General features: G+C 35.5%; 3 protein-coding genes and 2 long non-coding RNA genes across 5 annotated transcripts; 1 reads left to right on the forward strand and 4 right to left on the reverse strand.

The window, feature by feature from the left end:
- Positions 1-3,176: 3,176 nt before the first annotated feature.
- Positions 3,177-3,932, reverse strand: LOC129752767 (histone deacetylase 4-like). Its single transcript, XM_055748537.1, has one exon. The coding sequence runs from the start codon at positions 3,930-3,932 to the stop codon at positions 3,177-3,179; it is 756 nt and encodes a 251-aa protein (XP_055604512.1).
- Positions 3,933-6,148: 2,216 nt separating this feature from the next.
- LOC129757612 (uncharacterized) lies at positions 6,149-7,190 on the forward strand. The gene is made up of 3 exons (XM_055754886.1): positions 6,149-6,592; positions 6,685-6,844; positions 6,932-7,190. The coding sequence occupies exons 1-3, from the start codon at positions 6,384-6,386 to the stop codon at positions 6,962-6,964; spliced, it is 402 nt and encodes a 133-aa protein (XP_055610861.1). The 5' UTR covers positions 6,149-6,383; the 3' UTR covers positions 6,965-7,190.
- A 1,510-nt stretch (positions 7,191-8,700) lies between these two features.
- On the reverse strand, positions 8,701-9,150 carry LOC129752768 (uncharacterized). Its single transcript, XM_055748538.1, has one exon. The coding sequence runs from the start codon at positions 9,148-9,150 to the stop codon at positions 8,701-8,703; it is 450 nt and encodes a 149-aa protein (XP_055604513.1).
- Positions 9,151-10,200: 1,050 nt separating this feature from the next.
- LOC129758401 (uncharacterized) lies at positions 10,201-11,203 on the reverse strand. The gene is made up of 3 exons (XR_008739975.1): positions 11,020-11,203; positions 10,655-10,787; positions 10,201-10,589 (listed from the first exon to the last, which is right to left on the reverse strand). It is a non-coding gene; the product is annotated as an uncharacterized LOC129758401 (long non-coding RNA).
- A 66-nt stretch (positions 11,204-11,269) lies between these two features.
- LOC129758400 (uncharacterized) lies at positions 11,270-11,825 on the reverse strand. Its single transcript, XR_008739974.1, has 3 exons — positions 11,651-11,825; positions 11,399-11,594; positions 11,270-11,339 (listed from the first exon to the last, which is right to left on the reverse strand). It is a non-coding gene; the product is annotated as an uncharacterized LOC129758400 (long non-coding RNA).
- Between the last annotated feature and the right edge of the window lie 14,419 nt (positions 11,826-26,244).

Raw genomic sequence — 26,244 nt, forward strand, 5'->3', positions numbered from 1 at the left:
AAATAACATGTTTATCTTTAATTAAAAGAAAACTGATAGCTTGTGTAATCAGAATATCATACCTTCCAAGGATCGGGTTACTGCTTTCACAAGATGAAGATCACCATGATAACATTTTGCCTTTCGTGCAAATTGGCCACAAGCCAGTGATTTACCTTCTCCAACGCCTCATGTAATTTGATTGTTTCGGGCATCTTATTTCAGAGGTCACAAGTCCGGAAGCACTTTTCTTACAGCAGATGGACAAAGCGGCGAAAACTTCCGTCTGAACTATTCAACACTTGCAGCAATTCTCGATACAACTGCTTCCCCTTCCAGGGAAACCGAAAACCCCTTGAATTTTTGGTAACTAACCTTCAAGAAGCAGAAAGAATTACATTAAAGTTAAAAAAATTAGTATCTTCCTAAACAAAAAAATAAACCCAGACTTACAACATCTGGACTGCTCGATGCCAGATTTCTCAAATTTTTCTTAATCCGATTCGGGCAAAATTACCCGGGAGATAATGCCTGAGGGTGCGGCGGAATTTGATTCGGAGTAGATGTATTGTTTGGTCCATCTGCAGGTCCAGTTCCTCCGTCCTTTTTTTCTGGGATTTGTTGGCCCCAATGCTAGCATTGGCGGCAGCGTCGTCATCGGAAATAACGGCTGGTTTTGCTGTTTGGCTGCCTGTTGCTGTTTGATAACGGAGTGAGCGACCGGTTACCGGTGGTACGTTGGGTGCTTGTTGAGCCGTTCCAATGAATGATGACTCATCCAACGTTAACGCGAAATGTGAGAAGGAGCAATGTAAATATTTAATCAAATGCGATTTTCGCGATTTTAATTTAAAATAATGAAAAGCGCAAATGGCGGCTTCGACTTACCCATTCGAATATTTCATTTCGGCTTACGAACTATAAACTTCATAAAGTGACCCGTTGATACCAGCTGATAGACTTTTCGCCCTCAGCAAACAATAATATAACAAAAACTGATAAAGAAAACTCTAATTTTCCATTTATTACCAGTATTGTAATGATTCGCATTGCGACGAAACCAGACCGACATGACAGTTTTCTCGTTGGTTCGTTTTCGTACAGCCGATGCGCTTTGCAAAAAAAAACATACCGTTTAGATTTCGAGCAATCGAGCAGACGGATGGAAATCGAACCGAAAATGTACCGAATTCTAACCGCTAGAATTCGAGTGCCGCCATCTCTGTTTTGCAATCGGCCCGATTGAGCAAACCTTCCTGACAGGGCGGCAGCCGGCAGCCGGCGGCCGTTCGTCGGCCGACGGTGCACTGTGGTCTGGAAATTGAAAAGCCGATCAAAAGTAAAATGAATGATTGAAATAAATTTAAAATATTATGAATGTATTTTGGACTAAAATGAATTCATTTATCTCTCAAGTCAACTCAAGCTTATTTGGCATCTTATTTGGAATTATAGTGCTACAATTTGAGCTGCTCTTTTATGGTAAATTTCGAGAACTTTTCTTCTCAATAAAATTTACCTCTCAATAAATTAATTTACCGGATCCGAATCCGAATTGATATCTTGGATCTCAATGTTAAAGTTACTATATCCATACCCAAAAAATTCCACATTTGGAAATGAGGTTTTACGTATTTTGATTTTATTTGATTTGCTGCATATGTGTCGCTTTGAAAGAAATTGTTATAAAGCTCAAATTATGACACTCTAAATATTATGTTTATTTAAAAAAAATTATTGCACTGCAATGTTGGAATACTATGTTGTAACGAACTTGAATTTTTATTGTTTGCAGTTTTATGTGAAATCAAAAATAATATTTTGACCAAGTTTGTTTTTAATTATAGATCACTGTGCATCAGCAGGAGGTGATGACGTTTGGTCTCTGTTGGAAAGGAATATGCGAAAGAAGCGCTGCCGAGTTTGGGTGATGATTTTGCATGAGTGCGAGTGGGATGCAGCACGAATTTCAGCCAGCTTTTGAATTTGCTGTTTGCTTCCATTGCCTATAGTTTCCAAACGGATGAGTGAGATGCAATCTATTTCTATCAGACTGGCTGGAGTGAGCGAAAGTTTGTCTTGTTTTGCTTTCCCGGTGTACGCAAACGATTGCTAGAAAATTCCTAAGGGCGACATTTTGAATATGTATGATTAAAAGAATCTTTCGATGACTTAAGTTTTAGCTTTAGCTTGCTTCTTGCCTCGATCATAATAGTTTTTAAAATGTCGGTCTTCCTTTAATGGGAGCGGAATAAAAAAATATGAACATTTACTATCTTATGTTACCCTGTTAACTTCACTGGAAACATATCTATCATGATTGCATGTTACAGATTTAGCAAACGATTTGTTTGCTTGATTAAAGAACACATTTATGTTATGTTTATGCCATAGTTTGGAACTTATAATAGAAATTATGAATACACAAAAACTGAAATAAACTAGTAATGCTTTTTGACGTAAGATTATAATTTTTCATGCAAATATCAATTATAAAAATTGATTGACATTTCGTACTTCCGACTTTTTGAAAACAATACAGAACATTGATGTGCTTCCTTCCGGGATATTTTCAATGAATTCGTGGGGTCTGTTGTTGTATTAGTGAGGCAAGTTTTTCCTAGAGACGGCCAATTTAAGGAATTCATAAAGGGCCAAAATTCGGCGCGGGGGCTACAATAAGGAGCATTTCGATCAAAAGTTTGATCAGGTTTATCTTAAATTATCGACCATTTTCAAGCAAGGACATATTTTTACTGCATTTTAGGCTAGTAAGCAATCATATTTGTCGAAGGACTTTTGAAGGTACACATTACAGGTAGACTACAATCATGGGAAATCTAGTCAACCATGCCTTAGGGGCCAAGATTGGGTACATTAACCCTAATTATTCACAGCGTAACAACTGTCTAATTTAAGTTCAAATGGATTTACGTGAAAAATGAATTGGCGCCAAATCAGCGCGCCCCACATACTAGCACAAAAATTGGTAGTTCATGCCTATTATACAAAACAAGATGAACACCCTATGTACAACACTGATGTCCATCATGTTGACTTTAAAAACCGGCCATTTTGCCGTATACACGCGACTGAACAAGTCGTCCACTTAATGGCCTGATTTTTTTTTCGTTGAACGGATGGAACAGGTAATTATTTTTGTTCAATTGCAAATTTTGTGCTTAATTCGTTTCTTTTCAGTAGTTTTCCAAGCACTCCGGGAACGGCAGTACCGTCCGGAAGGCGGCCAGGTATTCCGCATCTCCCAGTGGTGGATTCAAACCCCCGGACCAGGCGATGTTCACAATGAACCCAAGGCCGGGACCTGCTCCACACTCCGTTGGCCCACCGGTTCCCGGGAAAAAGTTCCCGTCGTCGTGCCTGTGTATCGACAGGTACAACACATTCGGATCGTCGTAGAATACCTGTTGCGTTCCGTTGCCATGGTGCACGTCCCAATCGACGATCAGTACCCTCCGAATTTCCGACGGTAACCGCTGCCTGAGGAGACGCGCTGCGATGGCTATCGAATTGAAGAAACAGAAACCCATGGCCGCATTTGGTTCCGCGTGGCGTCCCGGTGGACGAACGACGGCGAATCCGTTTTGGATTTCCCCTTTTGCTGCCTTATAGCTTAAATTGATCACGCAACCTGCGGCCATCCGAGCGGTAGCCGCCGTATGGTGCTCGTTCCAGGTGGTATCCAGGTCTACACCCACGCCTCCGCACGCTAATCGCACGAAACTGACCTGGCTGGCTTCGACTTTGGCCCGGTTGATCTGGTTGGTACCGAACACCAGCGAGTGGCTCTCAGTGTGTACAGTCTGTAGTTCCTGGGTAGCCTTTCGAGAACGGAGTTTATCACAGCGAGAAGCTAACCCAGTCTCAACAAGCCGGGCCCAAACACTTTGCCGCCGGGAAATTTTGAAAATGGGAATTAAGAGAGGAAGCATATTGAACGATAGTGATTAAAAAGCTATGAAAAAAATTTTTTAATAAAATTTCAATGTTAACTATAAAAAACCAAAACTATTTTAATTCAAAAAATAACACAAATGCCTTTTAAAACCGGACCACCCTATTTCATCACACATACATGCACATTTTTCAATGCCATGCACTCACACAAAAGCACAGATGTCAACCGAGCTGTCATTCTGAAAATTCATTTCTAGTCATTAAAATTCATCTGGTTGGGCCATTTTCCACTAGAAAACAAAGGGATGGCTAGAAGGCGGCAAGTAGGATTCCTACTAATCTTTCTAGTGGTCCTACTACTCTTTTCATTAATTGGGCGAGGTTCTGAGGAAACTCTGAGCATTCTTTCCATCAATCGTGGGTTCGCGTCTTAACTACAAAAGTTCGTGTTTGAACTTGCATTTCTATGACCACGCAGAAAATTTTGTTTATGTTTTATTTTCAACATAGGAATTTCAGCCTACTCTAACTTTTCTTCGTGTAGCAAAGTATGTTGCTATGGTTCTCAATTGGTGTTGTTTTCTGCCGAATGGAAAAAAGGTCCCGACTGACGGAGTATGCTAATAAATCTACAATTTGAGATTCTAATGTCGATTGAATTGGAACAATCATTGATGGAAATTTCACTTTTTGGACAATACTGCATATTTCATAAAAGAAATCATAAGAAGGCAACAATTTACTAAGTAAATTGATCTTAAAATCTACTCTACAATATGATTTGAGATTTATTGATGACCTCATCATCATTATTATTATTATTATGCATGCAGAAAAAATCCAAAATATAAGCGCTAATAATCATAGCAGCTTTGCTTACTAGCGACACGTCGCATCCGTCGCGACGTTGAAAATAATAACGACGCATAGCAAGTTTCCTTGGATACTTGAAGCATGCGATTGATGGCCTAAGGAAAATAACATAAACAATGTTCGAGTACTACATTGAAATCGCCTACTGGACTGAAAAAAGAAAAACAAACTTGCGAATGACAGGAATCCCGCTAGTAAAAAAGCGTCGCTAGTCCTACTGTCGCTATTCGGTTTGGTGCTATACACGTAATATTATCTGGATAACGTTTAGTAAATGGAAATCAGCATTTCTCTAAAAATGAATAAATTGGCAAAGGAACAAATTCTTCGTGTAGAATTAGCTCTTTTTAATACTTTTCATTTAGACACATCTGATTTTTTGAAAACTTCAAAACATGTTGAACCGATAAATAAAAACGAACGAACGAAACGAAGTCAACTTACTTATCATGAAAGATATTATGAAAAAAAATTGTAGATATACTTGTGTTGTAATTATAGTTTAATTGTCAGATCGGGACACAAAGTTTTGGTGATAATGAGCTTAACAGTTTTCGCCAGAAGCTTTCGAAATTTAGTCTAAGGCAACTTAGGTCTTCTCGATAGCATTTATTCATGTTCGTAAGAACTTTCCTCACATGGAGGCGCGTTTCATGTGTCCTTCAAGTTTCTGGGGAGTGAGGAATATTGCTATTATTATTATATTTGATTTAATTATAACCACCAATGTCGTTTGAATTTACTGCAATCAATGATCATGTTTAATACTCCTCACTTCAGTAAGGGTTTAAAGCTTTGAGGTATTACGAAAAAGCAACTTCTTGCAAAGTATTCAAAAATGAATGAAAAAAGTGATCAAAGTTCCCCCAGTCTACGGTACTTCAAGTTAACACTCAGTTTAAACACCTTTCTGATTCCAGTAATTTCCCTCTTTCATCACCGAGTGAAATAAGCATGCGAGCTAAGAGCACCGGTAAATGTGTTTCCATGCACTAGGAATATCAAAGGTAGGACTCATATTAAGAATATTTTAAAATCTGTACACACTTTACACTTTCGATGCAGAGGTTCAGTAAATTTGTTGTTTTAATCTTCTACATCATGATAAAGTTAACGTTCAATAATTTGAACTATGAAATAGTAATTGGATTCTACCCTCAAAGAAAAAATGCACAACCACGCTGTCGGGGATCAGCCACTCATTCACCTAACTGAGAGCAGCAAATAATCTGCAAGTATAATAAATGCACCAGACGAGCTCGGTCCATTTTTGAGAGCATATTATATTGGATTTACCCCTACCATAACATGCGCGATGAGATTGTGCAACGACGAAACTTGAACTAAGAATTCCATTCATAGCAAAAAATATAGTACCTCCTACCTACCACTACTCTAGTCTAGTATTGGTTGTAACGACTGGTGAATCGCCGATTAATCCGTCGATTAATATACGCATCTAGTAGAAGCCGTCAGTCCAGTACGAGCTAATCTTCAACACAGAGAGTAATCTCGGGTAGCTTATTGAGGTTTAATTACTGCTGCTGTTGTGTTCAATTGTGAATAATATTTTCATTTCCTGTTGATCTTAATTTAACCTTGTTATTCTGATAATGGCCGGGCTGAGTAGGAATATTGTTCTGTTGGTTTTAATTTGTGGAATCGTAACGGTTTGTGGCCAACTGCAAAAGGATGACAACGGAACCACCTACGAAGAGGTTACGGTTTCGGCTTCGTTCTACGTACGCCGTAAGCCACCTTCGGCCTTCAGGCGCACCGCGTACCAAGAGAAAGAGGTTCAGCGAACCAAACGTGAGATCAGGTCAGCATTCGCGCAAAACCAACCACCCTAGTAGATATGTAGGTTAAGATTGCGCAATAATGCTGTTCGCCATTCTTTTTCCTTTTTTTCAGCCATTCGACCAGTCACGACGGTTCAAAACTCAAAACGAATGCCCTCAATCCCTCGGTTGGGCACCACAAGCAGGACCCAATTGCCGAAGCACTTTTCGACAAAGGCTTCAACCACGGGGAATCCAAAGCGGCGAACCGAGCTTTCTACAAACAAAAATCGGTAATGTTTAATTTATTCTGACAATTTATGCAAAACCAAATATTAGCTTTGATCTCACACGACACCCATAAATCACTTCCCTAACAGGTGACCGCAAAACAGAATAAGAATCAACTATAGCCAGACCGGGCGCAGCGAAATCCTGCGGACCACCTGACCGAAAACAGTTTTTGGGAGTCCCGGATATATCAAATCCTCACCCAGTGAATGATGGTTTGCTAGCTGAACGAGCAGCGTGGGAGTTTTATCTCTCTATGGATATATGCAATCAAACGAAGCGGTTGATATTTTGGTTTTAATTTATCACGCAATAATATTTGAAGTGAAACTTTATGCACCTATAATGTTAAACGTGATTCCGTTGACTAAATTTTAGAGTTTATTTGTTTACATATTCATAAATAAAATATAATAATGTAACGGAAAAAACTGCAAACTGTTGAAGTTTATTTATGACTTGAAATGTATCAAAGTTTGTAAATGATGTACTTAAATATTTGATAATATGTATCACATTATCACAGTTAGAATTGAGTTTCAAAATCACCATTGAAAAAAGGTTGAAAAATCTTATCCTGTCGAAACGTAAATTCTGGATTAAAACTAAAAAAATACCATACCATAAATCGATATTCGGGTGTTTTCTTCGATATCAGTTTTCAATCAGGGGTCGCTGGTGGCCTCCTGGAGCTGTGGTTTCGATAGCTACGTTTTGGTATTGCCAACCTTCTTTACGTTTTTGTCAAACCCGTTGGATAAGAAGTGGTTCTAACGAATAAACGAAACAGACGTTAAATGAAGTACCGTAAACTGGGGGAACTTTGATCACCGGGGCAACTTTGATCAACATGAAATTTTTGCAGATTATCATCGTTAACTAAGTCTGAAGTTAAAATATCTGAAAACTGTTTTCTACGTTTGAAAGCCTATAAATTAGGTTTCAAATAGGCTATATTTGGTTTGTAGTTAGAGATTATATTACTTAAAATGTAGTTTTAAAGTTTTAAAATGTCTGTTTGTTCGAGAACTCACATACAAACACCTCTCCTGATAAAATGACAGCATTAGGAAGCAAATGGGTTGTTTTATATGAAAGTTTTACTTTTTTCCTTTGTATAGGTATGGTTTTAGAGTTATTTTTAGGGTCATGATATGATAATTTATGGATATTAAAAAACGAACATTTTCAATGAGAAAGCCAGCATCGAAAAAATGGCTTAAAACCCTTTCAAATGTCTAAGTTTGAATAAAAAAAGAACATAGGAACAGTAGGAGGACCTAGGGAATAGCATGAAAGTAAAATTTCATTTGTTTTTAGGCCAAAAATATCGAGAAATGTTTATAATTTCTGCCCCTAAATATATGCAGCAACATTGTCCATCTGTTGGATATAGTTGTTTTTGAAAGAAAACGTTAAAAAATTCAATTGAGTCGAAACAAAACATTACTGTTGTTGATGTTTTTAGCCTTCTGTCGAACATATTATAATCAATATTGGTAAGTCTCAGCATGCTTCATATACTTCAGCAAGGACATGTGTTGAATCTCAACAATATTGGTCACTCTAGAAGCTAATGTAAAACAATATTGTATTCAACCTTGCGAAGGAGTTATGTTTAAGTCATTAGCTGAATGTTGCCAGTTGCATGTTTTGAATGTGTAATCGTTCCATGTAGGCGCGGGAAAAAGTGTAAAGAAGAGTTATGTTACAATAAACGGTATCTTTTACAGTCAGACGATCACGAGACAAGTTGTCTTTTTTTTACCCGTAATAGTCATCATACAACAACATGTGCATTAGCACCACCACCTGGATAAAGTTTTTTTTTTTAAATAATTAAAGTTTATTAGGCCATTTACTTTTTGGTATGAGTTTTAGTGGGCCGAGGGTCAGGGGTTTTCTTAAGACTAGGGGGAGGTTGGAAGGGGTAAGGAGAGGGAAGAGAGCGTTGGGAAGGAATGGGGGATTTTAAAATTAACTGTTCCCTTGGTAGGGTACTGGGGGATCCTTTTGCGTTTCCGCGGTCATCTGCCTCATCCGATGATTGTGCCGGTGAGGGTTGAGGAGTAATCCGTTTCCGTGGAGGAGAGGCTGGTTTGAGGTGAATAGTTGGTTGATTAGTACGCTTCTGTTGTGTTGGCTGCTGCTGCTGTGTTTTTTCATCCTTCTGTTTGGTTTCGGTTAGTGGTGGCGCTTGTCTATTGTCTACTGAACTCGGTTGGTTTTTGTCGACCTTGACTACATTGGCGAATGTTGTTGGGCTGCTGGTTTGTTGAATCAATTTACGGGCAGCTGCAATCGGCATATTACGTTCGGTACTGATTTTAATTGCTGTAGTTTCGGCAATCCAGATTGGGCATGATCTATTAATCGGAGAGTGACCTTCTTTCTGGCAGTTTCCGCAAAACGGATGATTCTTACAGGATTGACTGTCGTGATTTGAAGAACTGCATTTGCTGCACGAGAGGGGACTCTCGCACTTTTTTTTTGTGTGTCCGTACTTTAAGCAATTTCTGCAAAGCAATGGCAACGGATAATATAGTCTAGTCCGTACTCGGAGGAATCCAAAGTTAAAAAACTCCGGTATTACCGTCCCGTTTATGGTCAAGATCAATGTGGAAGTTCCAACAACTGAACTGGGAGTTTTTTTTTGTGATCCTTCGTACGTCGATCACATTTTGCGACGACAACTCAGTAAGAAGATCTTTCTCGTTCATTTGGTCCACTTCCCGACATGTAACTACACATTTTCGCTGGTTCAAACTCGGATGGCATTTGTCAACTTTTCCAGTTCGCTAATCTGTTTTTGGTTTCTTGATTTGATGACATACCAGTTGTTCTTCGTCTCGTAGAATCCTTCAATTTTTCCCGTTTTTTTCACAGATCTCCCGATGATAAAAGGGTTTTGCGGAAGATTGTGTCCGTCTGCTGCTTTCAATGTGATGTATTGTAAGCGTCCATTCAAGTTATGGGGATCCATCCATTCTGGTATAGTCCTATCTGGGGGTTCACCCGGCGATGGACTCATCGCACCGCTTTCTCACTTCACACCGTTCTACACAGCAAAAATTAATTGCTGTAAAATTACGGCAAATATCCTGTAACAAAAAGGAGCAGGACATTTACCGTAATTTTACAGGTCGAAAAAAAATCACGTGGCATTTATTTTTCAGTGAACTCATTCTTTTACAGGCTGGTTTAAAATCACAGTACCGTAAAAATTTAGGTCTTTTAATTGCTTGGATTCAATTTGACAATTCTAATAAGAATAAGAATATTTTCGGCCAGAAAAAAATAAACAAAAAATAAATAATATAAGAATAACTTTATTCAACCAAAATCAAAATAGCCGCAATTTATTTTTTGATTTCAAAACTGCGAACGCAATCGTTCTTTTTTGTGAAAAACTATTACCACCTGAACCACACATTACTTCCACATAGGTGCTTGCTGCACCAAAAAAATGTTCGTCCTACTTAGTGGCTTGTGCGATGGGATTTATCCCTAAGTAACTTCAATCTGATTGAAAAATGCCGCTCACGGTGCATGTTTTCCACTTTCTTCAGTTTTGTGATCTATACTCATGTTTTGATTTTACAATACTATTGAAAACAATGATTATAAATTAAACACGTGCCAGCTAAAACGCAAAATTTAAAACCTAAGATTCACTTTTTTGTATTTTTCAAATTTTGGTTTAAAACCTTTTCTTTTTAGCCTGTTTCGATTCGTCCGCGTACATGCCTAGGTGAAATAAAAATGAGGATTAGAATTGATGTCTTCAATAGGATTAGCACATATGCATTTACCTTAATACTATCAACATAGATTTCTCAGATTCCACTACCAACTTCAACTACAATGTTAGAATATCGCCACCTATGCTCGCTTCACGCGTTGTTTCTTTGTCTAACGTTGAATCATTGTTCCAGATGCGTTTGCCTGTAAACAAAATTTTACGAAATAAGTTTTCTGAAACAACAAACGCTTTTCGTAAAGTGATAAGGTGTACAAGATATATATTGTTCAGAAAGGAGACATGCTACTTATGGTTTAGGTTTTCGTTTCCATAGTTAAAACCGGTACTCGCGTTTTAAGTAAAAACATAATTATAAACGGATATGAATTTTAACAAATAATTAAAAATTGTCGTTTGAATTCTTAAATTCCTCACCTTTCATCACCTTCCACCAGTCCATCAACGTCAGCATGTAAAACAACTTGTGGTAAACCAAATTAAACAAAGATTGTTCACAAATCTCCCGGCTGATGAAGATTTGGACATCCTTCTCGTTATGTTTCGATGGATATGAAAACATATACAGCAGGTCATCAAAATCATGAAAAACCAAGGAACGAGGTATCTATTCTATAATCGAAACGAATTAATCCACCATGATAGTCAAATGAACACAAAAAACGAACCCTTAGTGTCAATTTTAAGTTTGGCTCAAGCCTTCCGCAAAAGGAAAATTTTATCAAGTACCGACGATCCTGAAAAGTAAGGCATACATTAAAACTAAGAAATGTGAATAATATAATATATGTATTACCTTTGTAATTACCTTTCTTTGGTCAATTTTTTTCTTGGACAACTGCTGAGGGTTGGTTAAATAATAAAACAATTTCAAATTTGAATAACACGCCGGTGGAATCGTAAACTTCGAGCAGCTTATTGATCATTACCAACAGGAACTCGGTAGGCACTTTTTCGTTTTTTTCTCGAATCCATTATTCCAAAAGCAGCACCTGTAAGAAGTATTTTTCTCAAAGAAATGTTTTTTTTTATTTGAGAATAAAGTTACCTTTCCTGAAACAAACTCGAGTCAGTCGGTTAACGAAATCTTGTAAAACAAATAAATTTACATTTAGGTTAAAACAAATTCAGTCTGGCAATAATCTTACTTATTTTTTGAGTTTTCTATACAATCTCACTCAATTTTTCTTTTACATATTGGTTTGCTCTTTTGCGCAAGTGGAATGAGGATACACACGCGGGCGGAGGCTGGCCCTGTCACTAAAGGGACAATCAATAGGCCTGTTCCGTACGCGATAGAAACTGGTTTCAATCGGTAAACGGTTGTTCACTCAGCCTATGCTTTGGTCAAAACTAATCGGATTGGATCGAAACCAGTCAAAACTGATCACGATAGCCTTTGAGAGGACCAAAATAATGGATTCATTTCAATTTTCCGTGAGAAACCGCGCGTTAGTAGTGAATGGCTGTTCAATCAATCAGCTGTTCAATCGTCAATCGATTTCTTTTATAGCACTTTTATAGAACACTCCCAATATCTCAATTAGGCGTTACTGACGCATCATAACGAAAAGGTCGATCTTCTAAATTGAAACATTTATAGATAAGAATTTGTATTAGAATCAATATTTTTTGAATGAAATTATTTTCTATTCCGGTTGAATGTATGTACCGGGAAAAAACCGGGAATTCAGATCCAAAACCGGGAAAATTTACCAAAGAAAACCGATATTCATTTTTTTTTTCTAAGATTGAATCCCTGATCAAAATTCAAAATTCAATTTCCAACTCAGAATTTTACAGTTCAAAATTGTGTAAGAAGAATATCTTAAGTTTGGAAATTTTAAACACTCTCAGATTTCTCTTCAACTACCTCAAAATTTAATTTCTTTTAACTAATTTTACTGGAACCTAGAATTCAAAACTGCCCGAAAAATTAGATGAGAAATTAAAAAAACCTCTTAAAATTTGTTCATTAAACATCATTACAATAGTTTAAAAAAAAACTCTCAATCTTATAAAAGCAAGCAAATTTCGAATGGAAATGGAAAAAATGAGAAAACTATATTTTTCCAGTGATAGTTATTAACTTAAGAGTTAGACACAAAACAATCGATCATCTTTATGCACGACACGGTATTTTTCCGTAGCTTAATAATAAAAATTAGACATTGCCGAAAATTTGCATAGTTAAAAAAGAAACCATCTCCTATCAACCACACTGATTGGAAAATTAACTTTTTTCGATCACTGGTCATAATTTATTCAGAAAATTTTAAATTACACTTTTTAAAGCCTGGCTATGTTAAGATTCCTTTGAAAATTTGCGAAAAAGTCTAATGAACTGATTTCTAACCTGATCCGTGACGAATATTGAAATAAAATTTAAAAAAAAAAAAACAGTGTAAATATTTCCTGAATATTCATATTTGTATTTTAAGTGACGCATGTCAAAATAACAAAATTATTGCCATAATATTGATTATTTTTAGTTTATTTCTTTTCGAATGCACAAGTCAACCAAATAAACGTTCTTTGGTTTGCTAGGGGGGTTGACAGCTAATGTGACTAATTCGAGGGCGACATATCCAAATATGCAGTTTGGTGTTTTCTGCCGGCTCTAGTTTTCGAGATTCAGGGGTTAACTTTAAACAATTTTTAGCCACATTTCAGAACTTTTATAAGATACTCAAATCTTAGGTTTCGATTCAATGATTAACTTTTACGAAGACCGTGAATAGTTGAAACTTTTGAGCAAACTGCGGCGTCCTTTAAGTTTGTTTTTCACAGTCTGGTGAATTATGAGAATTTAACGATATTTTGGAATAGTTTTTTAATCAGAAGGAATCAAATATTTTTTTAAAGCATAAGTCAAATCAAGTTTGAAGTATTCAACTAAGTTTTAAATTGAATTTAAATCTTTGATATCGAAAGCTCATAAATATTCTTCAACGATGTCACAAATAGTTACATTTTTTCTATTGCTTTTTTAACTTGAGGATTTTTAAACTTGATGATTATTAGTTATCAATGGTCAATGATGTATTTTGCTTAGTACTTAGGAATTTTTAAATTTCAAAACCCAATATCACCAGAACTAGATTTGACAGAATCTAATAAATGATACGAATTCATGACGGCACAATCAATTTGTGAAACAAAGCTTTACAGATTTGAAAAGAAGTACGTACATAAAGCTTAGTTCTTTTAGAAATGGGACACTTTCATTTGCTAATAGCTCGTTACCTAGTTATTGGATATTGAAAATTTTGACAGCATTTTGTTGCCTGTAAAAAGTACTATTCGACCTATTTTTTTCAAAATTAAAAATTAATGCGTTTTTGAGATATGTACGATGCAAGAGAAAAAGAAAAAAATAATTTTGCACAGTTTCCTTGAAAATACGTCATTATCAAATTGATGGCTGACAAAACCGTTGATTATTCAAGGAATTACTGAGTTTTTGTGGTGGATAAGTATGCAAACACTGTCAATAATGTCCACAAAGTTCAAATCAAGCATTGGAGAGAAGCACATGATCGGCAACAACGGTTAAGGATCATCAAGGAAGTCAAGTTTCATACCAGCATTTTTAATTTTCAATAAACGAAAAACTAAGGGTAGATCGCTGAAATGTCAAAAACAATTTTCTCCGATAAGCTGAAAGTGTTGCCTAGTGATGACTCATTGAAATCCAACCTCAAACAAACATTTTTTGATAGTTCCAAAGCTCTTAAGCTGTAAAACCGGTACCGAAAAAAAAACGTTCAAAAATGTGGTCAAAAATAATCAAATTTGTTCATTTCGAAACAATTGTATCCACTAAAATGCTTCCAGTTTCCAGTTTCCAGAGAAGTATTGGACAAAAAAGTATCAGAAATTGAAGAAGGAGGGTGAAGCCACCTAAAATATAGATTTTACGAAGTATAAGTTGGAGAAACTGATCAATACCATGACTGAAAAAAGTGTGCGCCAGCCAATGGGAGATACCAAGAATAAAGTAGAAATTTCTTTAACAAAAAACGGTAAATATTTTTTTTTCAAATTTTTTCATGAAAGATCATAACATTACCTTCTTCTTCTCCATAGAAAGTATTTCGTTCAAACGAATGGTTTTTTAGATACAGGCATTCGTAACTGTCCCATTTCTAAAAGAACTAAGCTTTATCATGTTTTTATTGTAAAATGCATTTTATAACTTAGCTCATAGTTTCTGATAATTTTATGTACACTGTCGAGTCTTTTTCAAAACCTTATTTTTCCACTTTTCAACTTGTTTTTTGCATAAATCCTTAAAGTTAGCTTTTGCTTAGCATGTTTTTGAAGAAATTTATAAGATTTTTTTTCCTGATACAGGAGTTAATTCCAAGCAAACATTACAAAATATGATATAACTCTTTTATTAACCGGAACAATCATCTTATTTTACCCCGAGAAACTGACTCAACATAAACATTGAACAAATAACAGTTACTTTTTTCACTGAAATTAAATCCACATTTTTCTGCATAGCAAAGCTAATCCTACACTGAATGAAAAATGAAAATTTTGAGATTTTCATTTGATGGAAATATTTTTACTGTAGGAAAATATATCTGTTATTTAATAATTTTAATTGTTAAAATCAGTTTTTTTTAAATTAGAAATATAGTTTGCAATGTTTGACAGTTCTGAATCATGCTAAAAAATATTTTTTTTAAGTTCGAAACCAAATATGGAGTCGTGTGCAGCAGAGAATTAAGAAATGTTTTTTTTTTAACTTTTTATTTCTACTACCAAAAATTACATTGTTCTTTTTTGAATTTCTTTCAAAATTTGCAATTTTAATATATCAAAATGTTATCTTGAACTCAAAATCCATGAGTCTTGAAGTTCAGATTTTTTAAATAGTGTAGGTAGTTTAATTCGAGTATCTATCAATCAATTTAAACTGCAAAATTTAATTTTACTACGCTTTGAAAATCAAAAATAAATGTTTCATATTTTTATTAATTTACGATACTTTTGATTTTATTCTAATAAATTTAGATATCATAATTTTCAATTCCTTTTGTAATTTTTTCCGATATTCATTTTGAAAATGAAATTTCTTAGTTTTACACAAATAAAACAATGGGCGAATCTGAATTGAATAAATGTTTTAAATTTGGTCTATATCTCAAACTTTGAAATGCTGTTGAAAAATCCCCAAAACTGTTTAATAGAGGCTCTGTAACTTGTTGCCCATATCTTTTTTAAACTTTTGAGGTCAGAATTCAAGATGCAAAAACAATGTTTGGGGAATGGTTTCTAATAAGTTATTCATTGCAACAAGTTGCAAAAAATTTATTTTTTAAACACAAGTCGTAAATTTACCCAACGAGGCTTATCATCCAACTCGGTGGATAATTACGTCGAGTTTTGCAACAAGTGGCGCACACAATTTAATGAAATTTTGAAAAATCCTTTGAAAATCCATTAATTGACCTACAAGAAGTGCATCTTGCAAATAACCACATGTCAATGATTATGCAAAATGACTGAAAATTTGTGATGAAGTAGTGGACTGTAATTTTGCAGACAAAAAACAGTTTGTATTAAAAATTATCACTTTTCGATAATGTTTTCTGTGTCCAAAAGTTAACTTTTAAGCACTGAATTGTATAAAATACAATTATAATAACGTTTCAAAAATTGAATTTGATTTTTTTTGCAAATATTGACTTCTTTAATTTATAAAAAATCTGTACTGAATTCTAAAGAATATATTTTCAAAACTTAGCTTAAACAGAAGACAAGTTCTTCGGAAAATGATAGGGTCAACTTAAGATATCATGAACAAAGATCATGCTTTTGAAAATTTTGCTATATGCCGAGGAAACTGGACAATCAAAGTCTGGAAAACCTTAAATTTTTGTTCGGGAAAACCGGGAAAAAACCGGGAATTTCAAAATGAAAAAATTGTGGCCACCCTGTTTAAAACTAAATATTTTATTTTAAATATAAATTATGGGAAAAAGAAATAAAAAATATGGAATTACTAACCAAAAAAAATAATAAAATATAGATTGTTTTTTGTCGTTATTAACTTGAAATGCTTTAAATTGATTAATGGTACTGAGGGCATAAAATGCAAATTTCTTGAGCTTTTTTTCAGTTGCGCGAGTAACGCTTCGTTTAGCTAATTGATTATCCCTTTTGATCCCTTTTGATGACAAATTTGATTTATTTACACTGCATCTTGCATTTCACTTGCGCAAATGGGAAAAATCTGTGTACATACCTACATGCTTCTCAGGCCAAAACAAAAAATCAAAACCCGAAAATATTTTCAAGAGGATAAAAATCATTGAAATTCGTACGCTTTTCACTTAAGTGCATGCCTAATCATCACCAGAACTCGTCAGCAATTTCAAAATTAATACAAAAAAGTCGTAACAGTTAATTTTTTAGTTTCGGAGCTTGCCTGGATATTATCGTGTAGTGAAGTTAAAGATTTTTCTGTGCTTCAAGATAACCTTCTGAATATCTGTTGCTCGAGTTGTTGGAGGGGTAAGAAGAAAAATTACCTGCTGATGGTTTTTCGTCGCGGTTTCCTGCAGAGTTCGGTTTATGCTGACTCGTCATTGAATGCTCTGAATACAAACAAATTGCTTCATTGTTCCTGCGCTGATGGTCGTAATGTCACGAAACTCTAAAAAATAATTCGAAAGTTGGCATTGTTGGGTTCCTCGGGCTTAACAGCTGTTGGAAGATGATGCAGCGAATGTGACGATTCAATCAATAGTACATTATTCAAACGAATTGGCAGGAGCAGCATTGTGTCATTTTGACTTTCCAAAGCTGCAATGCAACAAACGATTTTAATTAACACGAGGAAGTCAAACAAGTCAACTCAAATACTTACCAACAGTCATAGCATTGAATTACGAGTACGGCTGACATGAGCTTGAAAGTTATGGTACCACCACTACGTGATAAATGGCCTGCAAAGGAAGTTATGTTCGCATTTCTTAACGTTGGAAGATCGTCAGTTTTGGCGTTATTGTTGGATCCAACAGAAGTTCCGGAGAATGGATTTGTAACTCCGGGGCAACTGCTAGAATTCGTTGAATCCATGGTGTAACTTACAGTTAGAGAAGTTTTTGGGTCCTATTCGATTAGAAATTTTCGTAAGATTTTGTAGCAGCAAACTGCAATTCAAATCCTGAACTTATCTGTTCTCTTTCTGCTGCTGACGAATTTCCGCATAGTCACATTTCGGCATCGGATTATTTACACCATAAATATACTGCGCACGTTTCTGGGCGGCATCGTTTAACAATAGCGCTAACCGCTTAAACTTCCGAGCGGTATTTTTAGTGATAATCATTTCGCAGGATAAAAAAACGAACAGCTTCTGACAGGAAAATTGTTTTTTTTTATTGATACCGAAAATGTTCCTGTAATCTGAAATCAGCCTGTAATGACATGCTCACTAAAAAATAAATGACTTCGACCTGTAAAACTACAGCAAATATTATGCTCCTTTTACTTACAGGACACTTGCTGTAAAATCAAATTACCTTTCATTTACTTCCAGACAAAAGCAATTAAAATTACGAGTTATTTAAATTACAGGTTGTTTTATTTTATAGACAACCATTTTCAATGACACGTAATAGGGGATTTTTTTTTATTATCTGACAATTTGCGCCGGGGGTCTTCAGATTTTCCCCAAAATTGAAAATTTGGTTCATTTTTGCGATTTAAAAACACATGTATTTTTTCAGATTTCTAACATTTTTATTTTTTGAGTTAGCTTCGGTTAGATTTTTTTGAAAATAAAAAATAACCATTTTTCAAAGCTACATAACTCTGTTGTTTCTCAACGTAAATTATAAAATAGTACATCAAAATGTATTAAAATTTTATCAGCTTTCCAAATAGAATAGTTGAAAAAAATTAAATAATGACCTTCAACATGAAAAGTTGTAAATAAACTTTAAATAGCGTCTAAAAGTACCGTCTGCACCACCGAATATTTTGCAAAAAATACCATTGTATAGCTCGATTCATGATGCAACTTTCATCTGAAGACACCAAAGTGGGCCATTAACACCTTGAAGAGTTATGAAAGAAATAATGACAATAAATCTCTTTTTTTACATCGAAAACAAACAATGGTCGAACAATTAGCCGCCGACCGTGGCCTAGAGGATAGCGTTCAAGTCTTCTAAGCCAGAGGTCATGAGATCAAGTCTTGGTCACGGCAAACATAGTACTCTTTCTGTGGGTTGGTGGTGTTAGCATTAGTAAAATGCTAGCCATTATATCCTTGAAAGATGTACGGATTAGTCTTAAGAAAATTTAGATCTCTTCAAAGAAACATGAAGTTTCACTGAGATCCTATATGTGTGTGTTCGTTTTAAAAAAAAAACTGCACTCACATATGGAGATAACAAGCACTTTTAACAACATGGAAACAAAAGAACTTACCAAAGCAGGTAAAAAACACTGCTTTTTCGTGCTTTGTAGGGTGTTTGCAGCAGAACTGACTTTAAATTTTAACCAAAATTCTGAGTATCGTATTGTTTAAGTGATATAACTAATAATGGGAATGTTGCTTTTACAACCTGGTCATATACTTATTAATTTTTCGATCAAAGATCATTGTGAAGCATAATCAATGCCAATAGTAGAAGGTTCAGTCCCTGTGTTTGGGATCACAAAAATGTGATTAAAAAATGAAATATAGACGTGCTTTACATAGTTTTTATATCGGGAGCTAAGCACTGGACACCAAAATCCTTTCTCATTGATCAAAAAAGTATGAGAAAGTGGCACAAATGTTGTAGAAATAATCAAAGAGCTCAGTACGGCCAGCCCAGGCTGTAAAATGATGAAAATATGATACTTTTACCGTATTCGTTTTCTACATTCGCCCAGTTTTGAGGTTTACCATACTAGAACGAACATAATTCGTTGTCAGTGTTTTGCTACCTCGATCGCTCACACACGAATGTTCAGTGTTCCACCGTCCATTTTAAATCAAATCTGGGGAATTACGGATGCAAAACTTAGCGCATAAACTTCTAAAAATGACAGTAAAATGTGCATAACTTGTTGTGACCTGGTGCAAAACTGGGTATAAACGAATACGTTATTAGATTTTTGGATATATCATGAAGTAAGTTAAGCTGCAACAATCTACCGCCCCTTCTTTCATAACAGTCCCATATACAAAAATAAGCAAGCGAGACAATCAGCTTTTTCTGTTTTGGAATATATTTTAATTGTGACCACCACTTTCAGCATAAACGAAAATCGTTTCTAGGTTGTCATAATAAATCGTTAGGCCTAAAATTTTCGAAATTGGATTATTGGTTAAGTCGAGAGCGCCATTTTTATTCATTATGGGACTGTTAATCGACCATATTTGAAACCTTTTTCGAATCTACTAGCATAACAGTCCCATACAAAATATATTTTTCTCACCAAGCTACTTTCTAAGACTTAAATTTGATCATTTTTGAACTTCTAAATGCAATTGTCAGAAAAAGAAACATACTTTTGCAAAAAAATATCATGAATTCCACATTGTAAGTTGAATCTTTTTACGATTTTTGATTGCATCCGATAGTTTTTCGCTCAGGAAGTCATTCCTAAGAAAGTCAGACCTGCCTTCGAAAACTAGTGTGCATCATTTGAGATCAAGTGAGTTAAAAAAATGTTTAAATGATTCAAAGCAATAAACCAAAGACTATTTCACCGAAAAAAACATTGAAAAGTAACCAAATCCGTGGTATTTCACATATGGGACTGTTATTCAGGTATATTTCATATAGGACAGCCACGAATTGATATTTTTTTTCGAAATTTCTAGAACAAAACCTCTTTTTTTAGTCTTCTATGTTGAAGCCTTATGTTGACCTAAAATGACGAAAATTCATATGGGACTGTTATGCGAGTAGGGGCAGCCTGAAAAGGACGAAAAAATAGTGTTTCTTACCAGCTTTGATAAGTTTTTTTGTTTCCATGTTGTTAGAAGTGCTTGCTATCTTCATATGTGAGTGCAGTTATTCGACCATTGTTTGTTTTCGATGCAAAAAAAGAGATTTATTGTCACTATTTATTTCATAACTCTTCAAGGTGATAATGGCCCACTTTGGTGTCTTCAGATGAAAGTTGCATCATAAATCGAGCTATACAATGGTATTTTTTGCAAAATATTCGGTGGTGCAGACGGTACTTTTAGACGCCATTTAAAGTTTATTTACAACTTTTCATGTTGAAGGTCATTATTTAATTTTTTTCAACTATTCTATTTGGAAAGCTGATAACATTTCAATGCATTTTGATGTACTATTTTATAATTTACGTTGAGAAACAACAGAGTTATGTAGCTTTGAAAAATGGTCATTTTTTATTTTCAAAAAAATCTAACCGAAGCTAACTCAAAAAATAAAAATGTTAGAAATCTGAAAAAATACATGTGTTTTTAAGTCGCAAAAATGAACCAAATTTTCAATTTTGGGGAAAATCTGAAGACCCCCGGCGCAAACCCGTCAGATAATAAAAAAAAATCCCCAATAGTCAAAAATTTTTTCTGTGTAGTTCGAAAAAATGCTATAGCCTTTGGCTTGCGAGGACCGATTACAAAAAGCGACTGACCTCGCTCGAGGCTGAAGAGGAACTGCTGGAGAAAGTTCTTACTAGAAAAAAAAAATCAAACATTGAGGAACTGAGGCAACTCTGAACATCTTTCCATCAACCGTACACGGAAAATAACAAAAAAGTTAAATTAACCGAGATATCAAGAATCACGCAGAAAATTTTGTTTATGTTTTATTTTCAACCTAGGAATTTCAGCCTACCGCAACTTATTTCCGTGTAGCAAAGTATGTTGCTATGGTTCTCAATTTGTGTTGTTTTCTGCCGAATGGAAAAAAGGTCCCGATCCACGGAGTTTGCTAAAATGTCATCAAATTGAGATTCTACACGTTAATTGAATATTCGGTTTGGAACATTCGTTGATGGAAATTTCACTTTTGGACAATTCTGAATATAAAGGGTGATACGGTCAAAATTTGGTCAAGGGAAAACGCGTGTAAATTGGTGAAATCGTTAATTTAAAAAATCAATTTAAATTTCTTTTTCAAGTTTAATTAGTATAAAATTCAGGAAAAATATTCAGTTAGGGTTCAGCTTTTCCAAATCCGAATTGCCGGGCCTTACGCTTAACCCCTGCCATCAGATTTTGTACAGCCACCTTGTCCACCTTCTTCGCCGTAGAAAGCCAGTTTGCCTTGAACTGCTGCTCGTCCTTAGCAGTTTTTTTGGTCTTTTAGGTTCCACTTGACAATAGCCCAGTATTTCTCAATTGGGCGGAGCTCTGGCGTGTTGGGAGGTTTCTTGTCCTTGGGAACCACCTGCACGTTATTAGCGGCGTATCACTCCATGGCCTTTTTACCATAATGGCAAGATGCCAAATCCGGCCAAAACAGTACGGAACAACCGTGTTTCTTCAGGAAAGGCAGCAGACGTTTATTCAAACACTCTTTCACGTAAACTTCTTGGTTGCCAGTCCCGGAAGCTATGAAAATGCTGCTTTTCAAGCCACAGATACAGATGGCTTGCCAAACCAGATATTTCTTCGCGAACTTTGACAGTTTCATGTGCTTGAAAATATCTGCTACCTTTCCCCTTCCTTTTGCCGTATAAAACTCCTGTCCCGGAAGCTGCTTGTAGTCGGCTTTGACGTAGGTTTCATCGTCCATTACCACGCAGTCAAACTTCGTCAGCATCGTCGTGTACAGCCTCCGGGATCGCGCTTTGACCGTCGTATTTTGTTTATCATCGAGATTTTGAGTCACTACCTTCTTGTAAGTCGATAGTCCGGCTCGTTTTTTGGCTCGATGCACGGTTGTAGACCATACACCCAGCTTATTTGCGGCATCTCGGAGAGATAGGTTAGGGTTTCGCTTGAAACTACTGGCAACTCTCTTTGTCGTACCAGCGGCTTCCGGTTTTCGTTTTCCCCCTATCAAGACTTCCTGGCTGTCGACAAACGTTCCCCAAACACTTTGATTACATTTGTAACGGTTGATTTGGCAACTTTTAGCGATTTTGCCAGCTTTGCGTGCGAGTAGCTCGGAAAAATTTTGATACGCTGCTCTTCTTCCTTGGAAGGCAACTGAAATCAACTGAAAAGTAAATTTCAAAATCAAAATAGGAGCAACATTCTACACACACACACACCTCAAAATGAGGGGTGTTCAGGTTTTTTAAATGCAAAATTGAAAGAAAAACGTCAAGTTGATATTGACCAAATTTTGACCGTATCACCCTTTAGGGTTCGCTGGTGGTCTCCTGTAGCTGTGGTATCAAAAGCTACGGCTTGGTATTGCCAGCCTTCTTAACGTTTGTGTCGAAACCATTGGATGAGAAGTGGTTCTAACGAATAAACTAAACAGACGTTAGATAAAGTACATACAAGGGGAAAGTTTACGAGGGGATTGGCGAGTAGGCCTTGGTCGAGTGCGGTCGCGTTTATTTTCTCTGCGTTCAATTTTTCGTTTTTCTGTCCTTTTCGAGGGAAAGTTTTGATTTTACAAACCAAATCATCAATTTATAAATGTTTTAAAGGATACAACACTGAAATCACTGTTGATGACAGGAAAAAACCAAGTGCTAAATCAGAATCCCTTTTTCACTTGATATCGTTGTTGTTGTTGTTTTAATAGTGCTTAGTGCGGTTCCTCCGGAAAGTTTTTTTTGCACAGTTTGATTAGCGAGGAAAGTTTAATTTTGATGGTGCAGAAATGTTGAAAATGGAAAGAGCAGTTTGGTGGGATAGCGTTTTTTTTTAAAACGTGAGGAAGTGGTCTTTTTAGTGCTACATTGGGAATGTTTAAGTTAATAAAGCTATTGAGAAATGTGCGCATAAAAGTGACAAAATTTTTGATGCCGAATAAAGTCAGCAGCAAGTGCGGAAACTAGCAGAAAACGGATGAGGATGTTCCTTATTATTTTTTCTTTCGTTTCAGCTATCTTTTGTTGGATTTCTCAATGAACTGGTATGTATAAAGTTGAGAATAAAAACGTAAAGAAGTATCGACTTTTACCTCGAATGTTAGATTTAATTTATATATTTTCGATTACAAACGTACCTACAGTTTGCGTTTAATCGCAGCACTCACTGACTTTTCAAAATTCGCCAACGGCTGGCTTGATTTAACACTTAGTTCGAGCTGTTTGTGGGTGGATTCATTTGTTAGGGGTAGGTGGTTTCTTAATTTTATCACTTGCGAATCTTACTGTACGAATTAAATTGTTTTTACTTTGAATAACATAATAGAATATGTATATTAATTTTTCTAATATTTGGGTAATGCTGTGTTAATATTTCGAAAGAGTTTGTTAAAAAAGTTTACATAACATTTTCAATAAATCAATATGTAAGATTAGCACAACAGATCTAAAAGCATATTTATGATAGAACTTCTACAAACATTTTTGAATTCTTTGGAACATTATTTGAATTTAAACCACAGAGAACAGACATACAAGCTAGCCCACGAAACTTGTGTAAGATTTCCAACGATAGTTTTGAACAATTTTTTTGTTTTTTGGCTGGCCTTTTCAAAAACTGGCCAGCTGAAAATTTGATTTGTAACTTTTGAACGGCGCAATAGATGGCACTATTTCAAGTCAATTTCTAACGTATTTTTTGAATGTCAGCATTTGAAATTTTACACACTTTTTGGTAGATTTTTTATTCGAGCTTGTACGTCTGTTCTCTGTGTTTAAACTTTTACAATTTTTGTGAACAGTAATAATCACTTGAAAATTGATTCAATGATATGAATCGCATAACATTGCTTATTTTCAAATGTCTAATTTTGTATTAATAAATTATATTAGTATTTTATTCGATAACTAGATTCATCTTTGAATGTTTTCGATCTACTATGGTTAATTTTTGATTTTATGAGAACTTTCAAAGGTAATTTTGATATATTATTTTCAATACGGTTAAAGTTTTTGGAAAAACTTTCGGAGGGTTTTATGTACTACTAATGTTTTTCGTTTCTCTTTTTTATTTTCAAGAGCGAGTAAAGGCGCTTTAACCTTGGTCGGTGATCAGAAATGATTGTACACTGAAATCCGAAACAGTTCAAGTAATAAAAAATTAAGCTACAAATTTTAAAGTTGCTTTACTTATTTTGTCAAATTTTTGAACATATGTGCTGAGATTTTGGGATTTCCGTGTACAAAATAAATCATTTCCAACCTTTTATGACCTTAGCGATTGGCGAAGTTCCTTTACATTACGCATGGTTTCTTCATCAAGGAGCATTTTTCTTAGCATGCTTCCAACGATATTCCCCATTTGAAACGTATGGTACTGGTGGTCCACGTTTCTTCCTGTTCCTGTGTTCCGGATGTCTCTGCGTTCTCTGCTCCATGGTAGGCCCAACCAATTCATGTTTTTGATCATTTTAATGTTCATATGTTAAAATAATTAAATACATGAACAAAGACAAGAAGAATGATAAAATACTGTTATTATTCTTTGGGACTCAGACATAAGTTCTGGCTGTGGAAGTAAGATTAGTGATTAGTGAGTGATTAGTGATACAAGGGGAAAGTTTACGAGGATAAGATGACTAAACGAACAAGTCAGCTTGAGATATTTGTAAATAAGGTACAAATATCCAAAATCTAAGTTTGCTAGAATGTCTCGAATTGGAACACCTTACATCTTCAATAAAAACCCAGAAAATAAATTTAAACCAGTTAAATTTAAATTTTTCGTTTTCCCATTCAGATTTTGCGTTTTCTAGTCGTTCGCGTTTGTATTTGAGATTACATACATTCAGGGGTAAAAAAATGTTGTTTTGCAGATGAATGTGAATCTGCGTTTACCTCTATGTCGAATAATTATCACCCATAACGAATGGGGCATTTCGTTGATCTACCTATGAGGGCTACCTTGGTTTATCATTGTAGCTTTTCAGGTGCTGCTTACCAATAATGGCCACATGTTTAGTCACATATTTTTCATTCGAGACCTATTCTGTAGATTGAAATCTTTTACAATAAAACGAATTTAGGCCATTTGCATCCTTGCGCTATGCTTTTCTTCTTTTTCTTCTTCTTCTACGGACATAGCCAAAACATGTAAGAATCCTGGAAAATGAAAGATTTCACCAAAAAAATTGTCATTGGGGGGATACATTTTTCGCTGATTCGGATTCGTTCGTCTTTAGTTGGCAGGAGCAGGGCTGATGATGTTTTTATACGGGGACCAATTGATACCGAATCTTCTGAAGCCGCTTCTCACGTCTTTCCGGTGTAATAAATATCCACGGGATTTTTTCATTTGATACAACGCACTTCACGATTAGTTCGCAATATTCTCATTCGCAGTTATAATCAGCTGAATTCCACGTTCGATTAATTGTATTTTTAATATTTCTTACATTTGGAAAAACACAACTTTGAATCCAGGATGAGTTTCGGTTCAAACTGGGTTCAATGCTAACAAGGCCTCGACCAAGGTGTTACCGAATATCGAATTCCCGATTCAGCCATTTTGGCTATTTAGGCTATGCAACTATGCGGAACTCATGAAGTTTGTTTACCAACAAACCACAGAAAAGCTGAGCAAAAAATAAA

This window comes from Uranotaenia lowii, chromosome 3 (genome assembly GCF_029784155.1).
Source record: "Uranotaenia lowii strain MFRU-FL chromosome 3, ASM2978415v1, whole genome shotgun sequence".
In the NCBI taxonomy this organism is placed as follows: domain Eukaryota; kingdom Metazoa; phylum Arthropoda; class Insecta; order Diptera; family Culicidae; genus Uranotaenia; species Uranotaenia lowii.